Source organism: Sinocyclocheilus grahami, unplaced genomic scaffold, assembly GCF_001515645.1.
Source record: "Sinocyclocheilus grahami isolate Dianchi unplaced genomic scaffold, SAMN03320097.WGS_v1.1 scaffold134.1, whole genome shotgun sequence".
NCBI classification, from domain to species: domain Eukaryota; kingdom Metazoa; phylum Chordata; class Actinopteri; order Cypriniformes; family Cyprinidae; genus Sinocyclocheilus; species Sinocyclocheilus grahami.
The window spans coordinates 956,286-976,420 of NW_015505313.1; the positions used below are offsets into that span (position 1 = coordinate 956,286).

Here is a 20,135-nt window from a genome sequence, read left to right on the forward strand (position 1 = left end):
ACACAGGGTTTCTGCAGAATTTTTAAGCTCAAATTTAAGACTTTTTAAGACCTGCACAGATCAAATTAATGCCATATGAGTGGGATGGGGCAATGTCAATGGTAACATATTAAACTGTAAAATGACTGTAAAAAGCATAATTTACAGTTACAGGTTTTCACACTAAAAAATATAAAAAATAATAAAATGAAATAAAATGTCAAATTTCAAACCATTTTTAAGAAAAGAGTCAAAAATCAAATGTATCAATTATTATATTAATGGTTTAATGGCTGGTTTAATATCAATTATTATTTTAAACCAGCAGAAGAGCTGTTAAAAAAAGAAAAGAAGCAAATTCATTCTCTGCCAGCAGGTGCGCTTTCAGAACTGCATAAAGATAGACTTTGAAACGTGCGGCGCTCATATTTATCCAATTAAATCATAGCCTTTTTAATTTTAATCATCACATTAAGCTATATGGCAATTGTCTTTCAGTCCCCATTGTACTTTTTATGGCCTTAAATTTGATAGTTAAATGTATGACTTTTTAAGGACCAGAAGAAAAGGCATGCTGACATTAAAATTAGAAAAATAAATTGGACAAATAAAATAAAGAAAATATAATAAACTGCTTTAAATTTTTCAGGTACAGTTAGGGCCATATTAAGACCTTACAGGGCCCAGGGGCTATGACTTACTGCAGGGCCCCCTATTACAAATATAATATATATTTTTATCCTATCAAAATTATACTCCTAATTTTGATAGGATAAAAATCCTATTTAAAGTCCGCATGAAATCAAAATGGACTTTATTTACTTTACTAGCGCACATTGCTAGTCTTGACGTAAACAATTAATCCATGCAAATTAATCCACTGAAAAAAATTGTTTGTCTTGGTAATCTTTAATCAAAATCTGAACATTTACTTCCGCTCTGGAAAATAAAATAAAATACTAGCCTAAGTAAAAACAAGCTTATACTTAGACAAGTAAACAGACACAAATTACAAAAAATAGACCTACTTGAAACACTTAAAGCACTGAATAAGAAATTATATTGTATAAAATAATTGTACAAATAAACTGAATAGTCTTCATTGTATAAATTCAATATACATTCATTCTTATTTATTTTACAAAAGTGTCAAGGACAGTGAGTGATTTTCTTTCTAATGTTTGATTAACATTATTGACATAAATTTTAACAGCAGATAAATTAGGCTGCTTTAGAGGAATAGCTCCCCCAAAAAGTAAAGGTCTCTTGTTGTTCTAAACCTGTATGAGTTTCCTTCTGCTGTTGAATGTAAAAGTATATGAAGAGTTCATTTGCAAAAGCAGATAACTCCATTTGTAACAATTTTCAAAAATTATGTTTTTTCATTGTGCATTCCAATTATTCTCAATCAAACTGCAGTTGGGTTATTTTGATTAAGTAACAGCTAAATTAGGCTGCTTTAGAGGAAAAGCTCACCCAATAAATCTGTTGTTGTTCTAAACCTGTATGAGTTTCCTTCTGCTGTTGAATGTAAAAGTATATGAAGAGTTCATTTGAAAAAGCGGATAACTCCATTTTTAACAATTAAAAAAAAAAATGTCATTGTGCATTCCAATTATTCTGCGGTTTAAAGTAAAAAAAACACATTATTGTCCACATACTGTACATTGTTTCTCCTCTATGCCCCGCCTTTTTGAAACGCGTCGATTTTTTCAAAGCTCATCGGTCTGAAAAGCGAGGTGTGCTGTGATTGGCCAGCTATCAAGTGCGTTTTGATTGGCCGAATACCTCAAGCGTGTGACGGAATTGGTACGCCTCTCACCATATTGTGATGATGCCCTGTCAGGCCGGAGCGATGATTCAAAAACATGAAAACCCATTATAAACGAGGCATTCGTTGCATCCAGTGGGGACATAATTATGGATTATAATGACTTATACTGTCTTTGTCATCTGCATGATGAAGCAGATATCGTCCTCTTTTGGAAGGCCAAACAAAGTAGTTTCACTTTCACAACGAAACACAGCGTCTTCACGACATGGCGGCAACAACTATACTACAGCGAGAATAAAAGTTACGCCTTCTTTCTTCGCGTGAACATTTGGGCGGCATTATGCAAATCTTCCCACATAGTGATGTAGATATGTGGGGGCGTGTTAGAACGAGCCGTTTTAGGTAGGCGTGGTTGACTCTTAACTTTTATAAAGAATATCTCTTTGGATTTGAGACTTTAGTCTTTGCAACTTTACAGATCTTCTTTATGCACCAAGAGCTTGTAACACTCCAAAGAGAAAGGAAAAATTGAAATCGCATCATATGACCCCTTTAAAATAAACGAGTGTACATTGTGAGCGAACAATTTGTAGAGATCTGCCAGAAGAAGCATCCACGAACAGCTGATTTGTACGGAAACATCTGATGACCAAACTACATCGGAATTTGCAAATGGAAAAATCAAGTGAGCTCGGGCCGATTTGTTCACAATGCACGTTTTTAGCGAACCGTACCTTTAGCCGAAAGCGAACTGTACTCAGACCACCTCCCGAGATGGTCTCGGTTCGGTTCGCTTCTGAGGGGTCTGAGATCGTTTGGAGTGTTCACATATGGGCCAAAAATCACGCGAACTGCACTCAGACCCCTGAAAAGGACCAAGTGTGAAAACACCCTTAAACTATGAAGTGCTCAGCCACTTACCACCAGCCCAACCAAACTATTCTCTACTCATTAGAATCTCATGTTTATTCGCTCAGTTAATGAGGGTGGCATACATATTCATAAACACCTTTCACTGATCAAAGAGACTCAAACCGGTTTTCCCCACTTCATGTTTGTCAATTAATTCTTAAGCCTCTTCGAGCCCCTTTGCCAGCTGATTGGCGTGACCGATGCCCATCGCTTCCGCTCACACAGCAGCTGCACGCATGTCTTTGTTCGGAATGAGCAGTTCTGTAAATCCAGTGCAACAGGTGGCCACACAAAGAGACGCGACGAGACTCCGCAGCGCTCGCTGCTTAGCAACACACGCAGAGCTGTGACTGTTGCAACTTGCATTCAGATGGTTTTGGAGGCAGAGTAGTGAAGGTGTCAGGGTGTGTTGTTGGGCTGAAGCTGTGGGGACAGCTTGACCATGGGCATCATTTTGTTTTTTTAACTGGCGGGTGAGTGGGGAAGGTGTAGATGTCCTTGGGAAGTCACAAAGCGTTCAGTGTGCTGGTAAAGGGTCATACATATTAATTAGATTAATTAGACATATTTTAAAAAGTTCTTGTTTTTATTAAAATTTTTACAGTAAGTTTCAAATCATTGTAATGAATTACTGCATCATAAACTATTATGCAACATTTTTACATAATCTACACTGTCATAAAAGTTTGGGAAATTAATACTTTTATATAGCAAAGACACATTAAAATGATTAATAGTAAATGCGGTTCTAATGCTACAAAAGATTTCTATTAAAAATACTATTTTTTTATTTTATTTTCTATTCATCAAAGAATCCTGAAAAAGCATCAGTTTCTGCAAAAATATTAAGCAGCTCTTTTCAACTGTGATACAGGGTATGTTTCTTGAGTGCCAAATCATCAGCATATTAGAATGATTTTTAAAGGATTGTATGGTACTGAAGGTGGCTGAAAATTCTGCTTTGACATCACAGGAATAAATTCCATTTTAAAGTATATTAAAATGAAAAGCGTTTTTTTTTTTGTAATATATTTCACAATGTTACTGTTTGTACTGTATTGAAAAAAATAAATGCAGCCTTAATGAGCATAAGAGACAGAATTCAAAAACATAAACAAAATATTACAACCCCAAATTTTTAAACGGTATTGTAGCTTTATATTAATTTATTATTAATATTTACTATTAATATACTATGTTGTTCGTTGTTAAAGCTGCAGTCCGTAACTTTTTTTGTGTTGAAAATGTATATAAGCGAGTACACCATGAATCCATTTTCCAAACCATGTTTTTGGCTTGTCCTGAATCACTATGGTTCACCTATAATACGGGTTTATATTCGGACTATTTAGACTGGTTCGGGTAGGTACCGCTGCGGAGTAGCCCAGTACCTGCGTGATTGGCCATAGACATAAACAGAGAGAAGTAGCTCCGGCTACAATGTTCTTCCACAAGACGCATGCAGTTCGGTTTATTAACTGCTAGAGGGCCAAAAGTTACGGACTGCAGCTTTAAGTAACAGTCAATAATGGTAATTCTTATCATTTCTAAAATGCTAAAGATGTATTGGCATTTGCAGAAAGGAATTTTAACCCAGATTTTAAATGCTGTATAAAAGTGTTGATCGTTGTTACTATAGTTTGATACCAAAATGCATAAACTAAGGTAACAAAATTGAACCTGTGCGATTTCATTGAACAGTTATTTTTCCTGACCAATTCAAATTTTATTTGATTAACTTTATTGCTAAATATGCCACCAGTAGTTCTAAGATTCTTCACTTGGGATATTTTTTTTATGCATACTGAATTACAGCGCATTCCTAGGAAGTCAAACCTAGGATTTTAGTGTTGGCAGTGGCGTGCTTTGCTAACTCAAATACAAGAACCCAAATAGATAAGCTAATAAATACTAAATATCACTAATTGGTGCATAACATTTTTTGCTGGGAATATGAGGTCATCGCTTTTACTTTCCACCACTGACAACAGCACCATTAAAACATTAGCTTCTTATAACTCTAAATGAAATTACATTAAAACCCCTCAACAACTGGAGATGCTTGTAGATTGCGCAAGTGGTGAGCAAAAATTGGTGGGCGCATATCCGCATGGTAAATGACACCTATTTGCTTGAGCTTGTTCTTCCGCAGCTAAAGCCATCGAAGTGTGGAAACACGTCTGTGTCAATACCAAGAAAAGAATTGAGTGACTCAGGTTGACATGTGGTTTTTATCTAAAGTTTCGCCATTTCCTACCCAGGCCCCTCACATAAATACACAGCGCCCATCTGTCCCTTGCATTTTTTGACATTTCCCCATTTCTAATGACTCAAGAGGTCTGTGTGTGTGTGTGTGTGTGTGTGTGTGTGTGTGAGAGAGAGAGAGACAGAGACAGAGAGCCCTGTGACGGACAGCCCTCGCTGAAGCCTCTGTTCTCAGTGACATGGGTCAGGGTGGAGATGTTTAGGCATATCTTCCGCACCAAGCCACGCATGCAACAGGCAAGTGTACTTGTCCTTTACCCGAGGGAATCGAGAGAAGAGGGGTAGAGGGGTTTGTTTAGGATGAGAGATGAGAGCTACAGGAAACACGCTCTATTCTGATGTGGTTAGGAACGAGAGGTCCAGATGGGGAGTTATCCATTATGTTGTGACTTGTGTTGATTTGCGCTAAATGTTTTTCTTGTTTAAAATTCTACTAGAGGTTTTTTCAACAAGTTTTTTGTGGGCACGTCCCTCATTTGTAAGCTGTTTCACTGTGACTTTTCTGTGTGACCGAACTTGTTTGAACATTTCTGAAACCGGAAACGTCTGGTTTACGATGCAGAAAGCTGCAGCCTATAGCTTTGTGGGTTGTTCAGCATTGCAAAACATATATTTGGTGTTAAATCCTGTATGTTTTCTCTTTCAGTTTTTATATCTGTTAAGAAACATGAGTCATTTTAGTTCAACTGTACGTAATGGAGAGCTTACAGAGATAGATGTGCTCATTACAAAATAATGACAACGGAAGTGCTGTTTGTCCATATGTTCTCCCTCTTGGCATTTGTGTTGTGGTATTGGTCATTTTGAAGCAGAGTGAAAGTAGTTTTATATAGAGTTACACAGTGTTGAGTGTTAAAGGTCATCGGTGAATGCAAGAGTGACTGCAGAAGGAATATTAGAGAAGCTTCTCTCAACCTCAGCTGTGACAGGAAGTTTCGACTGATACAGTGTTTTTGTTTCAACACTGAACAACTACATTAAGTTCTTTACTACAGCAATTAAATGGATAGTTCACATGAAAAATGAAAATGCTATCATTTATTTACCATCAAGATTGTGCCGGTCACTGTTTTATAGTGCAACAAGGTCCATACGACTCGCTATATTAAAAGTCTTCTGAAGCAATGGTCCGAAATTTAATCTGGATGTGAAGTTTAATTGTAAATGAATCTTTCTCCTTATTGTTCTCATTTGTAAGTCGCTTTGGATAAAAGCATCTTCTAAATGACTAAATGTAAATGTATTGGAATCTTTTAAATAAACCCATTTCACAATCCAGTTTGCGAATCTGACTGATCTGGTTCTCAAGTTCAACTCACTGGCTTAATGTGTTTTCACACCGTGCTCATTTGGAGCATTTATTATTTCAGAACCAGAGGCATGTTTTCTCCCTTAGCTTGGTTTGTGTAGGAATATGTGAGCAAAGCAATCATGCCCCGATCTGCACTAAAACAATCGATCTGAGATTGTCTGAACAATGTGGTCTTGGTCCAATTGAATTGTAACATTTTAAGTCCTCGGTTCAGACCAAAGTGAATGTTCTACCCACTGAAGAGGAAGATTATCATTAAATAGCATTATACATTTCAGTCTTGTGTTTCTCACCCAAAGCTTTTATTGACTTTAGAATTGACTTGAAATTTCTTGAATTCTTAGGTGCTTCATCAGTGCACAGGAGTGAAAGTGTAAAGAAAACATTCATTTTGTTCTTAGTTTGATTCTCTCTTTGTTCGCTTCTTCCTCCCCAACCCCACATTAGCAGTACAAGTCACAGATCACCTGGATAGAGAAAGAGTTTGCTGATGTCAATGTGAAGGTAAGATTTCTGAGCTTTCTGCTCCCACCTGCTTTCCTCTTTGAGCTCTGTCACACTGTCTGTCAGCTTGGGTTCTAACAGGATTTACAGTAGAGGAAGAGGAGCACTGGGACATGCCTAAAACTGACCTTTAATAACTTTCCTTAGTGTTTGTTGTTTCTTTGATTATGACGTCCACTTGTAGTATCAGGCTTGACTGGTCAGGGTCAGAGGAAGACCTGTATGTTTTAAAGCACCACCGTATTTTTAGCTCTGTTGAGAGTGAGAGGGGAAATCAGCAAGGCATTATGGGACAGAATGAGCATTTAAGTGTGCACCCGAGAGAAACAGACATTGAGCTACATCTTAGGCAGCAATGTTTCTTCTTGGTCTTTCTTTTTCTGGATCTGTATATTTTTCTTTTTCTTTCTTTCTTTCTTTCTTTCTTGTCAGTAATGTTAATAAAAAAATCCTCTTAATATATAATAAAATAATTATTTTTTTCTTTCTTCTATATATCTTTATTAGCCCATCTGTCACACATTACTATGTCACATCCTCCCTTCCTCTCTCTCTCTCTCTCTCTCTCTCTCTTTCTCTCTCTCTCGCAGTGTTTTTTTTCTCTCACCAGTTCTGTTTTCAGGTCTCGGTCTCTTCCTTCCTCTTCCTGCGTGCCTCAATGTAGTTGTCAAGTAGGGCAGAGCACACACCCTGACTCCACACACACTGCCAGACTCTGCTCACTCCTTCTCTGGGATGAGTTTTGTTGTCCATGGCTGCCCCGACAGCAGGCGGATGGGGGTAACAGTGGAATGCCCTGGCTAGAGGAGGGATGAAGAGATGGAGAAAGAGAAGAGGAAGTTTAAAGTCAGCCAGTTATTGAGTCTCTACCTGTTCAAGAGGCAGCACAGTAAGGCTTTAGCGAATGCCACTCAGTCCAGAGAGGAGACTAACAGCACCACAACCTCGGCTCAGTCTAGTGCAGCTTTAACCGATGAACATACGACGTGGACGGTCAGTGCACACAAACACGCACACACACACACACACACACACAGTATAGTGGCATTGCTTTGTAGAGGAGTTGTAGTATATTGTTTGTTACTAGGATGGTTGTATTTTGAGACTATATGCTACATTTGTTGAATAGGGCACTGGTTGTATATGTAAACAAACTTTTCTTTAATTAATTGTCATTTTACAAGTCAAAACTTAGATTTAGTTTGATTTTGTCAGATGTTTGCCGCTTGAATTTTGTCGTCCTTAAAACAAGACATCAAATGCATCTTTCATGTGGTACATCTGCAGGAGAACAGCTATGATATGTGCTTCAGAGCTCTGTGACGCTGTTTGTTTCTCTTTTTATGATACAAGTGTTAGCAACACCCTAAAACCTGTCAAATGCTGAAATCCTCCTTTTCTGAACTTTAGCTGACTTGTGTTCGGCATTAAAACTGCAGCAAATTGCCACCCAAAAATAAATGCATTTCAGACTTTGATAAAACTGAGAGGCTTATGAAGTAAATAATTGATATTACAAAGTAATGAGATTAACAATGTGTCATCATAATTTGTAACTTTTTTTAAAGAAATCAATTAATTAATCTGATTTCAGGGCTTAGTTGATTAATGCGCAGAAATGTTGGTAAACATAAACTGAATTTCTAACATCCACCTAGCATTTGCTGTAGACTTCATTTTTTTGCTGATTGTATTCTGATATATATATATATATATAGACACATACATATATATATATATATACACACACACACACACTCACCCACGTCATTCAAAACTGTGTGACTTCTTCTGTAGAGTATAAGTTGTTTTGAAATATGTTGGGAACTAAGTTTCGATGACCATTGTCTTCCATTGTATGAAAAAAAATATTTCTTCAAATATCTTTTGCGTTCAACAGAATAAAGCCATAAAAGTTTGGAACAACTTCAGGAGGAGTAAATGATGACAGAATTCTAATTTTAGGTTGAACTATCCCTTTAAATGATTTATTTATTGACGTATTGGTAATGTTTCCATCCCTGTGATAATTTTGGTGGTCAGTTAGTCAGAATTGTAGGTTGTCTAAGCAGATCTGATATTAGTCTAACTGGGTTTGATATGATGGTGCTTGTTAGTGAGATGTGTTTGTGCTTTTATTGTACCATGTTCTCAGAATTCAGTTTAATTTTGATTTCGACCATTAACCATTTCCTCCTAAACATGTTTACCCCTTCTGTCTTTCTCTCTAGTCACAGGGGAAATGTGACACATAGCACTTTCAGCAGAGCCTACATGCTTTCTATCAGCTTTAATAAAGGATAAACTGCTAGTCATTACACTCTCTGATCTGATAGGTTTCAAGTGTTTTTCTATGTGGCTTTAAATCGCATTCTTGAGCTTCTCAAGAACTTCTCCTCACTCATCTCAACTGCACCCTTGCGGCTGAAACTTGCAAAATAACTATCGAATAACAAGTGGTGGTGGTGGAGCCTTAATGGTTTTGGATGATTACACAGAAGTTGCAGGTTCAATTTAGGAACAGAATCCCTCATATAATTATAATATAGCTATATATGTATTTTTTAAATAAACTTTATCTATCTAAAGAAAATGGCTTATCGTTCATTGACCTCCAGCGTCGGAGATTATGGCCACTTAAGCCAGCTTTGAGCTTTAATAATCAAGCTCGTCTTCCTGACCAGTCGGCTGTCTGCTCTGTATATGTTTTATGCCAAATTCCCTGACACAAGCTGTGGTTGATATCCGTCTCTGTCTCTTGTGTTGTAGGAAGATGGTGACATCAAGGAGATCAACATCACACATGTTGTTAAGGAGGGGGCGGAGAAAGCAGACCCCTCACAGTTCGAGCTGCTCAAAGTGCTGGGGCAGGGCTCCTTTGGAAAGGTAAAGAGAGTCTCATATGCACAAACTTTATAAATGCATAGATGTCTTGTTGACTTTGATGTGTGTTCTTTGTATTTAGCTTATATAAGATGCTGTAAGAACTGTTAAGCAAAAGCTAATTAATGGTGATTTTGTGATGATGTTCAGAGGGATTTACTGCTCTGGACCAGAGCAAATGTGAATGAATTGGGAGTCTGCAATCCACCAGCACATCCCTTGCCCGTATCATCATTCGGAATTAAATAGAAAATTCCTTTAGCTTCCATTTAATTTGATGATTTTAAATTAATGTAGCAGCCAATATCAAATTTGAATTTCGGGATGTAGAATCAATGTTTCCAATCAAACCAATCAAATGTTTATCTTAATTTTTGTTGAAATTTTTTCAATTTTAATTGATTTATATGCACAATTGATTTATATTCACTACTGATTGAAGGTTTGGGGTCAGTAAGATAAAAAACAAAAAGAAGAAGAAATTTATATTTTTATTCAGCAAAGATGAATTAAAGTGACAATGAAGACTACAAATAAAACTGTTATATTAAATTGTAATAATATTTACTAATATTTCATAATATGTTGCTAAATTCAGCACTGGTGAGCATAAGGAACTTGTTTCAAAACGTTAAACAATCTTACTGATCCAAAATGTTTTAATGGTATTTAAAAATAAAAATAAAATTGGAACACCTCATTTTCCCAATTGTTCTAATTTGCTTGGAAAGATATTCCATTCTCTACTTAATATCAATGGCAAGACATTTGAGGACCTTTTTGCTAATTAAGTGTGACAACATTTAGTAATAACTTGTTCATTGTGAATATTTACACTCACCGGCAATGAATGTCTTTGGATTACAATTCAGACAAGTTCTCTTGACTGAATTGATTCAGTTCAATACCTGATGGAAGTTTATCTCATAAAATCAAAATTATTTATTTAAAAATTAACATAAAACATAAAAATGATTCCTTTATTGTGAATTAAAAATATATAAATTTGTATGGGTTTTTACATTCTTTTAATAGCAGTAAATATCCCAGTGCCTTTAAAGGGATAGTTCACCCAAAAAGGAAAATTGTCAGTAATCACTCACCCTCGTGTTGTCCAAACCCATAAGACCTTCATTAATCTTCAGAACACAAATCAAGATACTTTTGATGAAATCCGAGAGCTTTCTGACCCTGCGTATACAGTAACGCAACTGACCCAAGAGGTAGAAGGCCCAGAAAGGTAGTAAGAACATTGTTAAAATAGTCCATGTGACATCAGTGGTTCAACCTTAATTATATAAAGCTACGAGAATACTTTTTATGCACAAATAAAACTAAAATAAACTTCTTCTAACAAAACAATTTGTTCTCTTCTGTACCAGTCTTCAATGTGCATTGTACCACGACTTTATGCGAGTGGTGCTGCTGACGCATAAGCCAGTGTTCTGACATAGAACATCCATCTCTCTTAGTTAATTTTCTGTATATTCTGGTTCAAATAAGTAAGGCTGGGCAAAAAAATTCAGAACAGCGGCTCCTGCATCAGCAGCACCACACGCATAAAGTCGTGGTACTCTCATGAACGTGCAATGGAGACTGACAAGGAAGATAAGTAATTGTTGAATAAAGTCGTTATTTTTGTTTTCTTTGCACAAAAAGTATTCTCGTAGCTTCATAAAATTACGGTTGAACCACTGATGTATAGACATAGACTATTTTAACAATGTCCTTACTACCTTTCTGGGCCTTGAAAGTGTCAGTTGCATTGCTGTCTATGCAGAGTCAGAAAACTCTCGGATTTCATCAAAAATATCCTAATTTGTGTTCTGAAGATGACCGAAGGTCTTGCGGGTTTAGAACGATATGAGGGTGAGTAATTAATGACAGTATTTTCATTTTTGGGTGAACTATCACTTTAAAAACAGATTTAACCTGAATTACTTTCAGTGAACGTTCAGCACAACAGTTTAATAACTGTGAAAGCATGTTTTTTGTGTGTGTGTGTGTGTGTGTGCACAGGTGTTTTTGGTACGAAAGGTAACCCCTCCTGACAGTAATCAGCTCTACGCTATGAAGGTCCTGAGAAAGGCAACACTCAAAGGTACAGCATCAGTGTAAACACACACACCACAAACCACACAAGCTTCCTTTGCTAACATATACAGCGCTGCAACAACAGCTGCTTTCATTTAACGTTGTTCCTCCTGGCCTGTTTTTCTTTCTTTACTCTTGTGTCACTCCCAGGTCTTTGTGTAACCACAGATACCAACCCTGAGGATTACACCAATCATGAATTTACCATTTGAATTTACCAGATTTTCATATACTATTGTCAGACCTACAGTATCAGATGGGATTTGCAGTGTCACCATACACAATATTTTGTAATTTTTTGGCATATTCTTTCAACTCTGAATCTGAATTTGTTTCAGTGTCAGCGAGGTCACAGATTAACGGTAACTCCTCTGCGGGTACACTTACTTCCTGTTTTTTTTACTGTGCACCCCAGTGACAGAAAATCCCACCATGTTTACAAACCTGAGGTTTTAGGTTCAGGTGTCAGTTCACTGAAATCTCAGTAGCTATCTCTTCTTCTCTCCTCCTCCTTTCTCTCCGTTCCTAAAAAGAGAGCCTTCACAGATCTAATGAGAGCTGATAACAACACTTCCTACAAACATATGCTATCTGATGAACTTCTGCTTCAGACTTCCGCTAAGTTGAATCTGCTGCTACCTCGGTCGCTTGCAGAAAAAACATTTTCATGCTCAAGTTGACTTTGTTAGCTGTGGCCAGATATTTCCTCAAAACCCATGTGAAATTGTTCTCATCACAGTGAGGGATCGTGTGAGAACTAAAATGGAGAGAGACATCCTGGCAGACGTCAACCATCCGTTTGTGGTTAAACTCCATTATGGTGAGTGAGTGTGATGTCTATGATACATTACCAATAATATGTGCTCATGCCATTTCCCCTTCCTTAAAGGAACAGTTTATGCAAAAATTTAAATTACGTCATAATTTTTTCATTGTCATGCGATTCCAAATTCCATGGTACACAAAAGGAGAGATTCTAAGGACTGTACTGGTACTGCTTTGTATTTATAATGTAATTTCAATGAATGTTGACTGCAGAAGCACCATTAAAGTATAATAAAAGCAGCCTATTCCAAGACTTCAGAAGTCACACAATAGCTTAGTTTGATGAACATGAAAAATTTAAGTTGTTATTCAATAAAAATCTTGACATCCATTTATTGACAATGAAGTAGTGAAGTCAGATTGAGTTGGATCATTTCAGTGAATAAGTTGATTCATTGATTCAATGATCAGATTCAACTCACTGACTCAATTTGTTTGCAATAGTTAACAGCTCCTAGATGGGAAGATAATGAATTAATAACTTAAAATTTGGTCTTTTGGCATTTGCATCCTTTTTGATGCTTCAGTGACATGATGGTTAGTAAATTATGACGATCTCTTTAAATGTCACAAAAGGCACTTTTATTGAATTGCTGTGCTGCATGTGATTTTATTAAGAAGGAATTATTAAATGACTTCAATTCAGTGTTCCTGAATGATTCTGGTCCTAAAATTAATGTAAAGAGTAAAAAGATTTGTTTACAGTTCAGAGTCCATGTTTGCAGGGTCATTACATTAATTTGAGTAATTGAACATCGTAATCTTGCATTTTACCTGCTTGACGGAGGCCTTAAATTATAGAGGAAGCTGTAGGAGCTTATCATTAGTGACTAACAGATCAGATTAACTTCAAGCGCACATCTTTGTGGGTGTGTGTGTTCAGCTTTTCAGACTGAGGGTAAGCTCTATCTGATTCTGGACTTCCTCAGAGGAGGGGATCTATTCACCAGGCTGTCAAAAGAGGTATATAATACTCATATCAATGAGCGCAATATCCTATTCTTTGTCTACATTGTATTCACACCATCTCTTTGGTGTGCAGGTGATGTTCACAGAAGAAGATGTGAAGTTTTATCTGGCTGAACTGGCACTGGGTCTAGATCACCTGCACGGCCTCGGCATCATCTACAGAGATCTCAAACCTGAGAAGTATATATATATATATATATATATATGCAGACACACAAAACATAAACTCACTGAGGAGATGCTTGACATTGTAAACACATGTACACACCATGAATCCTGCTACTTACTGTCACGTACGAGTGATATTCTTTAGATTTGTATTTTAACGCGACTCACTTAACAAATACATTTTCTGTGTTCTATTTTCTAGTATCCTCCTGGACGAAGAGGGACATATCAAACTCACAGGTACAATAAAAACACTGGTTTACCAAAGGATTTAGACATACTTTAGTCATAATGTTAATTGGTGTAATTGGTTTTGTTTTTTCTCTCAGATTTTGGACTGTGTAAGGAGGCTATCGACCTTGAGAAGAAGGCTTACTCCTTCTGTGGGACAGTGGAGTACATGGCTCCAGAGGTGGTTAACCGGCAGGGACACATGCACAGCGCTGACTGGTGGTCATTTGGGGTACTAATGGTATGAACGGATTCATGCAGAAGTGGAGAAAACCTGCTTTGCTGTCTATTATATTTTGTCTAATTTTATTTGCTTTAATAGTTGTTTTCTGTTTCTGTTTACAGTTTGAGATGCTTACAGGTTCACTGCCATTCCAGGGAAAAGACAGAAAAGAAACGATGAGTCTCATCCTGAAGTGAGGATCCATTTAATTTTGTTCTTTTTATAGAGTCTTTAAATAATATTCTCAAATTTGTTTTTAAATGAAGCATTTAGGATAAATATGTTTTACGTTACAATTGGGCCAATTTTTTTGTCCTAGGAAATAGTCTTCAGTGCATCATTTTCCATTTCATTGGTTTGCCTAATTTGTTACTAGCAAGCTGTTGGAAGAAAAACAATATAAGCTGTTAAACAACAATTGATCTCTATTATGTGTTAATATTGCCTTTGCCTACACTAAATTAATACTTTTATTCAGCAAGGAGAAATTAAATTGATCAAAAATGACAGTAAGTCATTTATAATGTATTGATAATTCAATTTCAAATAAATGATGTTCTATTGGAATTTCTCTTCAAAAACACCAAACAATCTTCCTGAAAATTTTGTACAGTAGCATATATGTTGTGAACATTGATCAGTTTTTGAGTCAGGATTATTGTTTGGTTTTCTCTTCAGAGCCAGGTTAGGGATGCCTCAGTTCCTGAGTGCTGAGGCTCAAAGCTTACTGAGAGCTCTGTTCAAGAGGAACCCCACCAACAGACTGGGTAATGAATACACAATCAGATTGTTTTATGTACACTTTTTTAAAATGTATCGTTTTAAAATGTAATCATGCTATAAGCTTCCTTTTCCAGTTAAGTCAATTTTATTATATTAAAATTGTATTTGGCACATTAGATAAAAGTAGTTGACAGGAGAATTCCATTTAATGTGCTGTATTTTCAAATTAAGTGTTTTTTTTTTTCATACACTAACTGTTACCAGGATCTGGACCAGACGGAGCTGAGGAAATCAAACGCCATTCATTCTTCATGACGATTGATTGGAATGTAAGTTCTTCAGATTCCTTCAGATCTATTGGAATATTTCTATTAAAGGCTTCGGTGCGAAACAATATTTTATATTTATTTTCAGAAACTCTTTAGACGAGAAATAAATCCTCCATTCAAGCCAGCTGTGGCCAGACCTGATGACACCTTTTACTTTGACTCAGAGTTCACTTCTCGTACCCCTAAAGGTGAGGGATCGTTTATATGATCTGTAACTAGTCTCATTAGTTCTTGTGGTCAGTTAGATTTTTTTTGGACCATGGCAAGAACAAACTACTGGAGAATTTAAAAAGATAGTTCATGTAAAAATAGAGATTCTGTAATTTACCCACCCTCACATTGTTTGAAACCTAAACGATTGCCTTTGTTCTGTTAAAAACAAAAGGAGTTGTTTAGCAGAATGCTATCAGAAAGTTGCTCTTATACATATAATAAATGTGGATGGAGACCAGAGGCTGTCAAACTCCAAAAAGGATAAAAATTATAATTACAGCACCAGACGCTAAATCAAGTCTTCTGAAACTGTAGGATATCTCTGATTGAGGGGCAGACCAAATTTTAATTATTCACTAAAGTCTTGCAATATTTGTTACATCTAATGATGGTCTCCATTCAATTTCATTTCATGGAAAAGAGCAGCATGAAAATTCTGCTCAGCATCTCCTTCTATGTCACACAAAAGAAAAAAAAACAAGAATTGAATGACATTATCACAATATACATTTTGGGGTAAACTCTCTCTCTTTCATAGTTTCTGTGGTCTCTTCATGAATAGGGTAGCCATACAACAGATGGCTATAGTTTCATCTTGATCTACAAGCTTTCAAATGTCATCAGCATGGGTAATGTGGGATATGAGTGTGGGCTTCACTTCATGGTTTTTCTGCTTCTTGGCCTTTCTCAGATTCCCCAGGTGTTCCCCCCAGCGCAGGGGCTCATCAGCTCTTCCGGGGCTTCAGCTTTGTTGCCACAGCGATGCTAGAAGAGGAGGGCAAAGAAGAGCCCTCTCAGCCCCCTCCACACCCGGTGGTACAGGTTAATGATCTATTATATGTCAAAATACATCTGAAAATAACTCTTTGTATTTAGCTGTGGTTAATGTGACATTCCTTGTCAGCTTTTATGACAGTGTACAACAGTATTACGTGGCTCAGGTTAAACTTAAGTTAAGCAGGGGAATGTTGTTAATTAGCACAGAACATAATTAGGTTTTTTTGTGCCTAGTTACAGTGTCTAGTTTTTCTTGTAATGGCTGTTTAAAGTTGATCAATTCTATAATTTTTATGCAATGATGAAAGTAATAAGGATATCTGACCTTAACACCGGCAAGGACTGTTTAAGTGGTGTTCACTTATGAAACCATTAAATTGCTTGAGGTTAGACTATAACTTGTTTTGAACCCTGAACATACTTTAGTCATCCTGCGATTTATGATTAAGTGAGCTTGAAATGGCTGACCACCAGATAGCAGTATTTCTACCTTTTCACTTTGATTTATGTTCGAGTGAGTGTAATGCGCTTTAATGTAGATGATGATACAGTGGTTAAATGTTAATGAAGGATGCTATTAGTGAAAATTTAGTTCTGCGCAAAGTAAATTGCTTTACTCAGTATTAGTGATATCATCATTCTGTACTATCCAGCATTCGCTGTGTTGAGTTCAAATTGTAATAATAGTATGTAGTGTTTGTGCCTTGTTTTAAAGAATGTAATCAGTTTGTACATTGTAATTATAATTATTAGATTTTACTATTGGTACCTGTGTGTGTGTGTGTGTGTGTGTGTGTGTGTGTGTGTGTGTGGGTGTGTGGCTGTCCTAATACTCTATCTCTTGTGTATCTGTCTCCAAGCAGCAGCTTCACGGTAAGAACATCTTGTTCAGTGACGGTTACATACTGAAGGAGGACATCGGCATGGGCTCTTTCTCTGTCTGCAAACGCTGCATACACAAAGCAACCAACACAGAGTATGCAGTGAAGGTTAGAGCCTCACACCGTTAACCTCTCTAAATGTTGTACTGACATGGCTTTGAATTATCTTTTCTTTCTTTGGCATCAGCATTATTGGTTAGGTTACCTAAGCATATGTGACTCTGTTTTTGATGAAACCTCATTTTACAGTCGATTTGGTTCCTTTTTTTTCTTTTTAGAAAATAGGCTAACTCTAGTTAAGAATTTATAGTTAATAGTTAATATCTATAGTTAAGAAAAATATATATTTGCTGTTAAATGCTCTTAACTGAACATTATCAACAAAAAGGCTGTTCACTAAAAGAGTTTTAGATACATGTGGTCTTTAAGTAACTAATACTGTACATGATTTATTGTATAATTCTGATAGGTAATTGATAAAACAAGCACCGACCCATCAGAAGAGATTGAGATCCTGCTGAGATACGGCCAGCACCCTAACATCATCACTCTCAAAGATGTAAGTACAACAGCATATCATTTCACAATGAACTGATCTGCAGAAATTATCTACATTATTGAAATTTAATAAATGCACACAATACAGGGAACTAAAAATGCTACCACTCCATATTTAATAAAAAAAAATAAACTTGTGGTGCAGGTGTATGATAATGGGAAGCAGGTGTACCTGGTCACTGAGCTGATGCGAGGAGGTGAACTGCTGGACAGAATCCTCAAGCTGAAGTTTTTCTCAGAAAGAGAGGCTAGTGCTGTGCTGCACACTATCACAAAGACTGTGGAATACTTGCACTGTCAAGGGGTGAGAAAACATGCATGGACAAACACAATTACATTTGTCTTGTAGATAAAAACCTGCTGCTGGCACAAAATATGTTATGATTCACAGCTTGTGACAGAGCCTTTCTTTCCCCCTCCTCTCTAAGGGTGTTCCCAGAGCTCTTCCCTAGGCCCTCTTCTGTTCTACTCCCCTCTGTTCCCTCTCCTCTGTTTGCAACAGTTATTGTGATTAAATAGTTTTTATGTTGACATCTTTCCCAGAAGAACCACAATAGATATGCTTCTGAGGCCTAATATAATCCTGTAGCCTTTTATAGCACATATTATAGCAGTGCTTGAAAAATGAAAAATGGGCTCAAATCAATTCAATTAAACCACTCTTCCTTGAAATATTACCCAGATATAATGGTAAACTGGAATTAGGGGCAATTGTAACACTTGAAGAATGGGGAAAAAATAACTCAAATCAATTAAATTAAACCACTCTTCTTTGAAATCTTACCCCAGTATAATAGTAAATAGGGATTGAGGGCAATTGTAACACTACATATATTTTATCACAATATTATTAGAATTATAGACCTTTGATTTAAACACATTCCCAAAATAATTAGTGCCATATAAACAATTAAGTAATATTAAAACAATAATATTATTACGTAGGGTATCATCTTATTTAAAGGGGTCATATGATGCTGCTAAAAATAACATTATTTTGTGTATTTGGTGTAATGAAATGTGTTTATGCGGTTTAAGGTTAAAAAAACACATTATTTTCCACATACTGTACATTATTGTTTCTCTACTATGGCCCGCCTTGCATCGATGTTTACAAAGCTCATCGGTCTGAAAACGCAAGGTGTGCTGTGATTGGCCAGCTATCCAGTGCATTGTGATTGGTTGAATACCTCAAGCGTGTGACGGAAATGTTACGCCCCTCACCATATTGTGATGATGCCCTGTCAGGCTGGAGCGATGATTCAAAAACATGAAAACCCATTATAAACGAAGCATTCGTTGAGCTCGTAAGCACCAAGAGCTTGTCACACTGCAACACTGAAGAGAAAGGAAAAATTTAAATCGCATCATACGACCCCTTTAATAAATTGTATTATTCAAGTGGTACAATTGCCTATTATGGGGGGAATTTTAACACTCAACTTGAAATTATTTTTCATAACTTCTGCACTATTAATGGTACAGTTACAAGTTGGCACATATACAAGCTTTTTACACCTAAAGATGGCAGGTAGATTTGTAGCTGTCTCTGAATTATGCAGGAAAATTTAAATGATTTTAAAATCCCTTGTGTGTGTTTTTTTTTTTTCTACAAGGTTGTGCACAGGGACCTGAAGCCAAGTAATATTCTGTATGTTGATGAGTCTGGAAATCCAGAATCTCTGCGCATCTGTGATTTCGGTTTTGCCAAGCAGCTCCGGGCAGACAATGGCCTCCTCATGACGCCCTGCTATACTGCCAACTTTGTAGCACCCGAGGTGAGTGTTTTTTCTCACAGCAGACTGAGGAATTCTGTGTAGACCAATAAACATATTAAATACCCAATGTTTTGAACTACAGTGATAGTGGAAAAACACATTTGCTGGGACTTTGTGTGTTGTTATTTGTAGCAAAAGACAGTTTGTACTATTCAACTTTAAATTTTCTGGCGTCAACGTGATGTCTGTGTGGTGCAGTTTCGAGTATTATTCTCAATAACTGTGCTGAAAGTTATCATTTTGTGTTGCAGGTACTGAAAAGACAGGGCTATGATGAGGGCTGTGACATTTGGAGTCTTGGAGTATTACTATACACTATGCTTGCTGGGTAAGAACGCGCACACACATTCACTCGCATTAAACATTGCACATGCAGTTTCCACAAATAAAATCTGAAAACACACCCACTCATTTTTCCTTTGGTTTTTAAATTGTCCCAGTTTTACACCATTTGCCAACGGACCAGAAGACACTCCAGAAGAGATTCTGAGTCGGATAGGGAGCGGGCGCTTTACTCTGACGGGAGGCAACTGGGACGCGGTGTCTGATGCTGCCAAAGTAGGCCATGACCCCACCCCCATCCACACAGCCATTCAAACTGCTTTCCCTTTGCTTTTACAGTAAAGGGGCTGAATTGAAGAACCTTCAACTTGATGCCTTTCTATTAAAAGAAAAGAAAAAAGTATGACTTTTCCTGTATCTCTTGCTCAATCTTTCTTTTCTTTTTCAGTCACTGA

General features: G+C 36.8%; 1 protein-coding gene across 1 annotated transcript in view; it reads left to right on the forward strand.

Moving 5' to 3' along the window:
• rps6ka1 (ribosomal protein S6 kinase a, polypeptide 1) overlaps positions 1–20,135 on the forward strand; it is a 71,814-nt gene extending 51,679 nt beyond the window's left edge. The window contains exons 3-22 of the mRNA XM_016279895.1: positions 6,690–6,746; positions 9,516–9,632; positions 11,649–11,730; positions 12,463–12,543; positions 13,432–13,511; positions 13,591–13,697; positions 13,888–13,925; positions 14,015–14,157; positions 14,262–14,332; positions 14,818–14,906; positions 15,127–15,191; positions 15,277–15,379; positions 16,096–16,226; positions 17,045–17,170; positions 17,532–17,621; positions 17,766–17,924; positions 19,237–19,398; positions 19,650–19,726; positions 19,839–20,018; positions 20,129–20,135. Coding sequence (XP_016135381.1) covers positions 6,690–6,746; positions 9,516–9,632; positions 11,649–11,730; positions 12,463–12,543; positions 13,432–13,511; positions 13,591–13,697; positions 13,888–13,925; positions 14,015–14,157; positions 14,262–14,332; positions 14,818–14,906; positions 15,127–15,191; positions 15,277–15,379; positions 16,096–16,226; positions 17,045–17,170; positions 17,532–17,621; positions 17,766–17,924; positions 19,237–19,398; positions 19,650–19,726; positions 19,839–20,018; positions 20,129–20,135 — 1,965 coding nt within the window. The remainder of the gene's footprint in view (positions 1–6,689; positions 6,747–9,515; positions 9,633–11,648; positions 11,731–12,462; positions 12,544–13,431; positions 13,512–13,590; positions 13,698–13,887; positions 13,926–14,014; positions 14,158–14,261; positions 14,333–14,817; positions 14,907–15,126; positions 15,192–15,276; positions 15,380–16,095; positions 16,227–17,044; positions 17,171–17,531; positions 17,622–17,765; positions 17,925–19,236; positions 19,399–19,649; positions 19,727–19,838; positions 20,019–20,128) is intronic.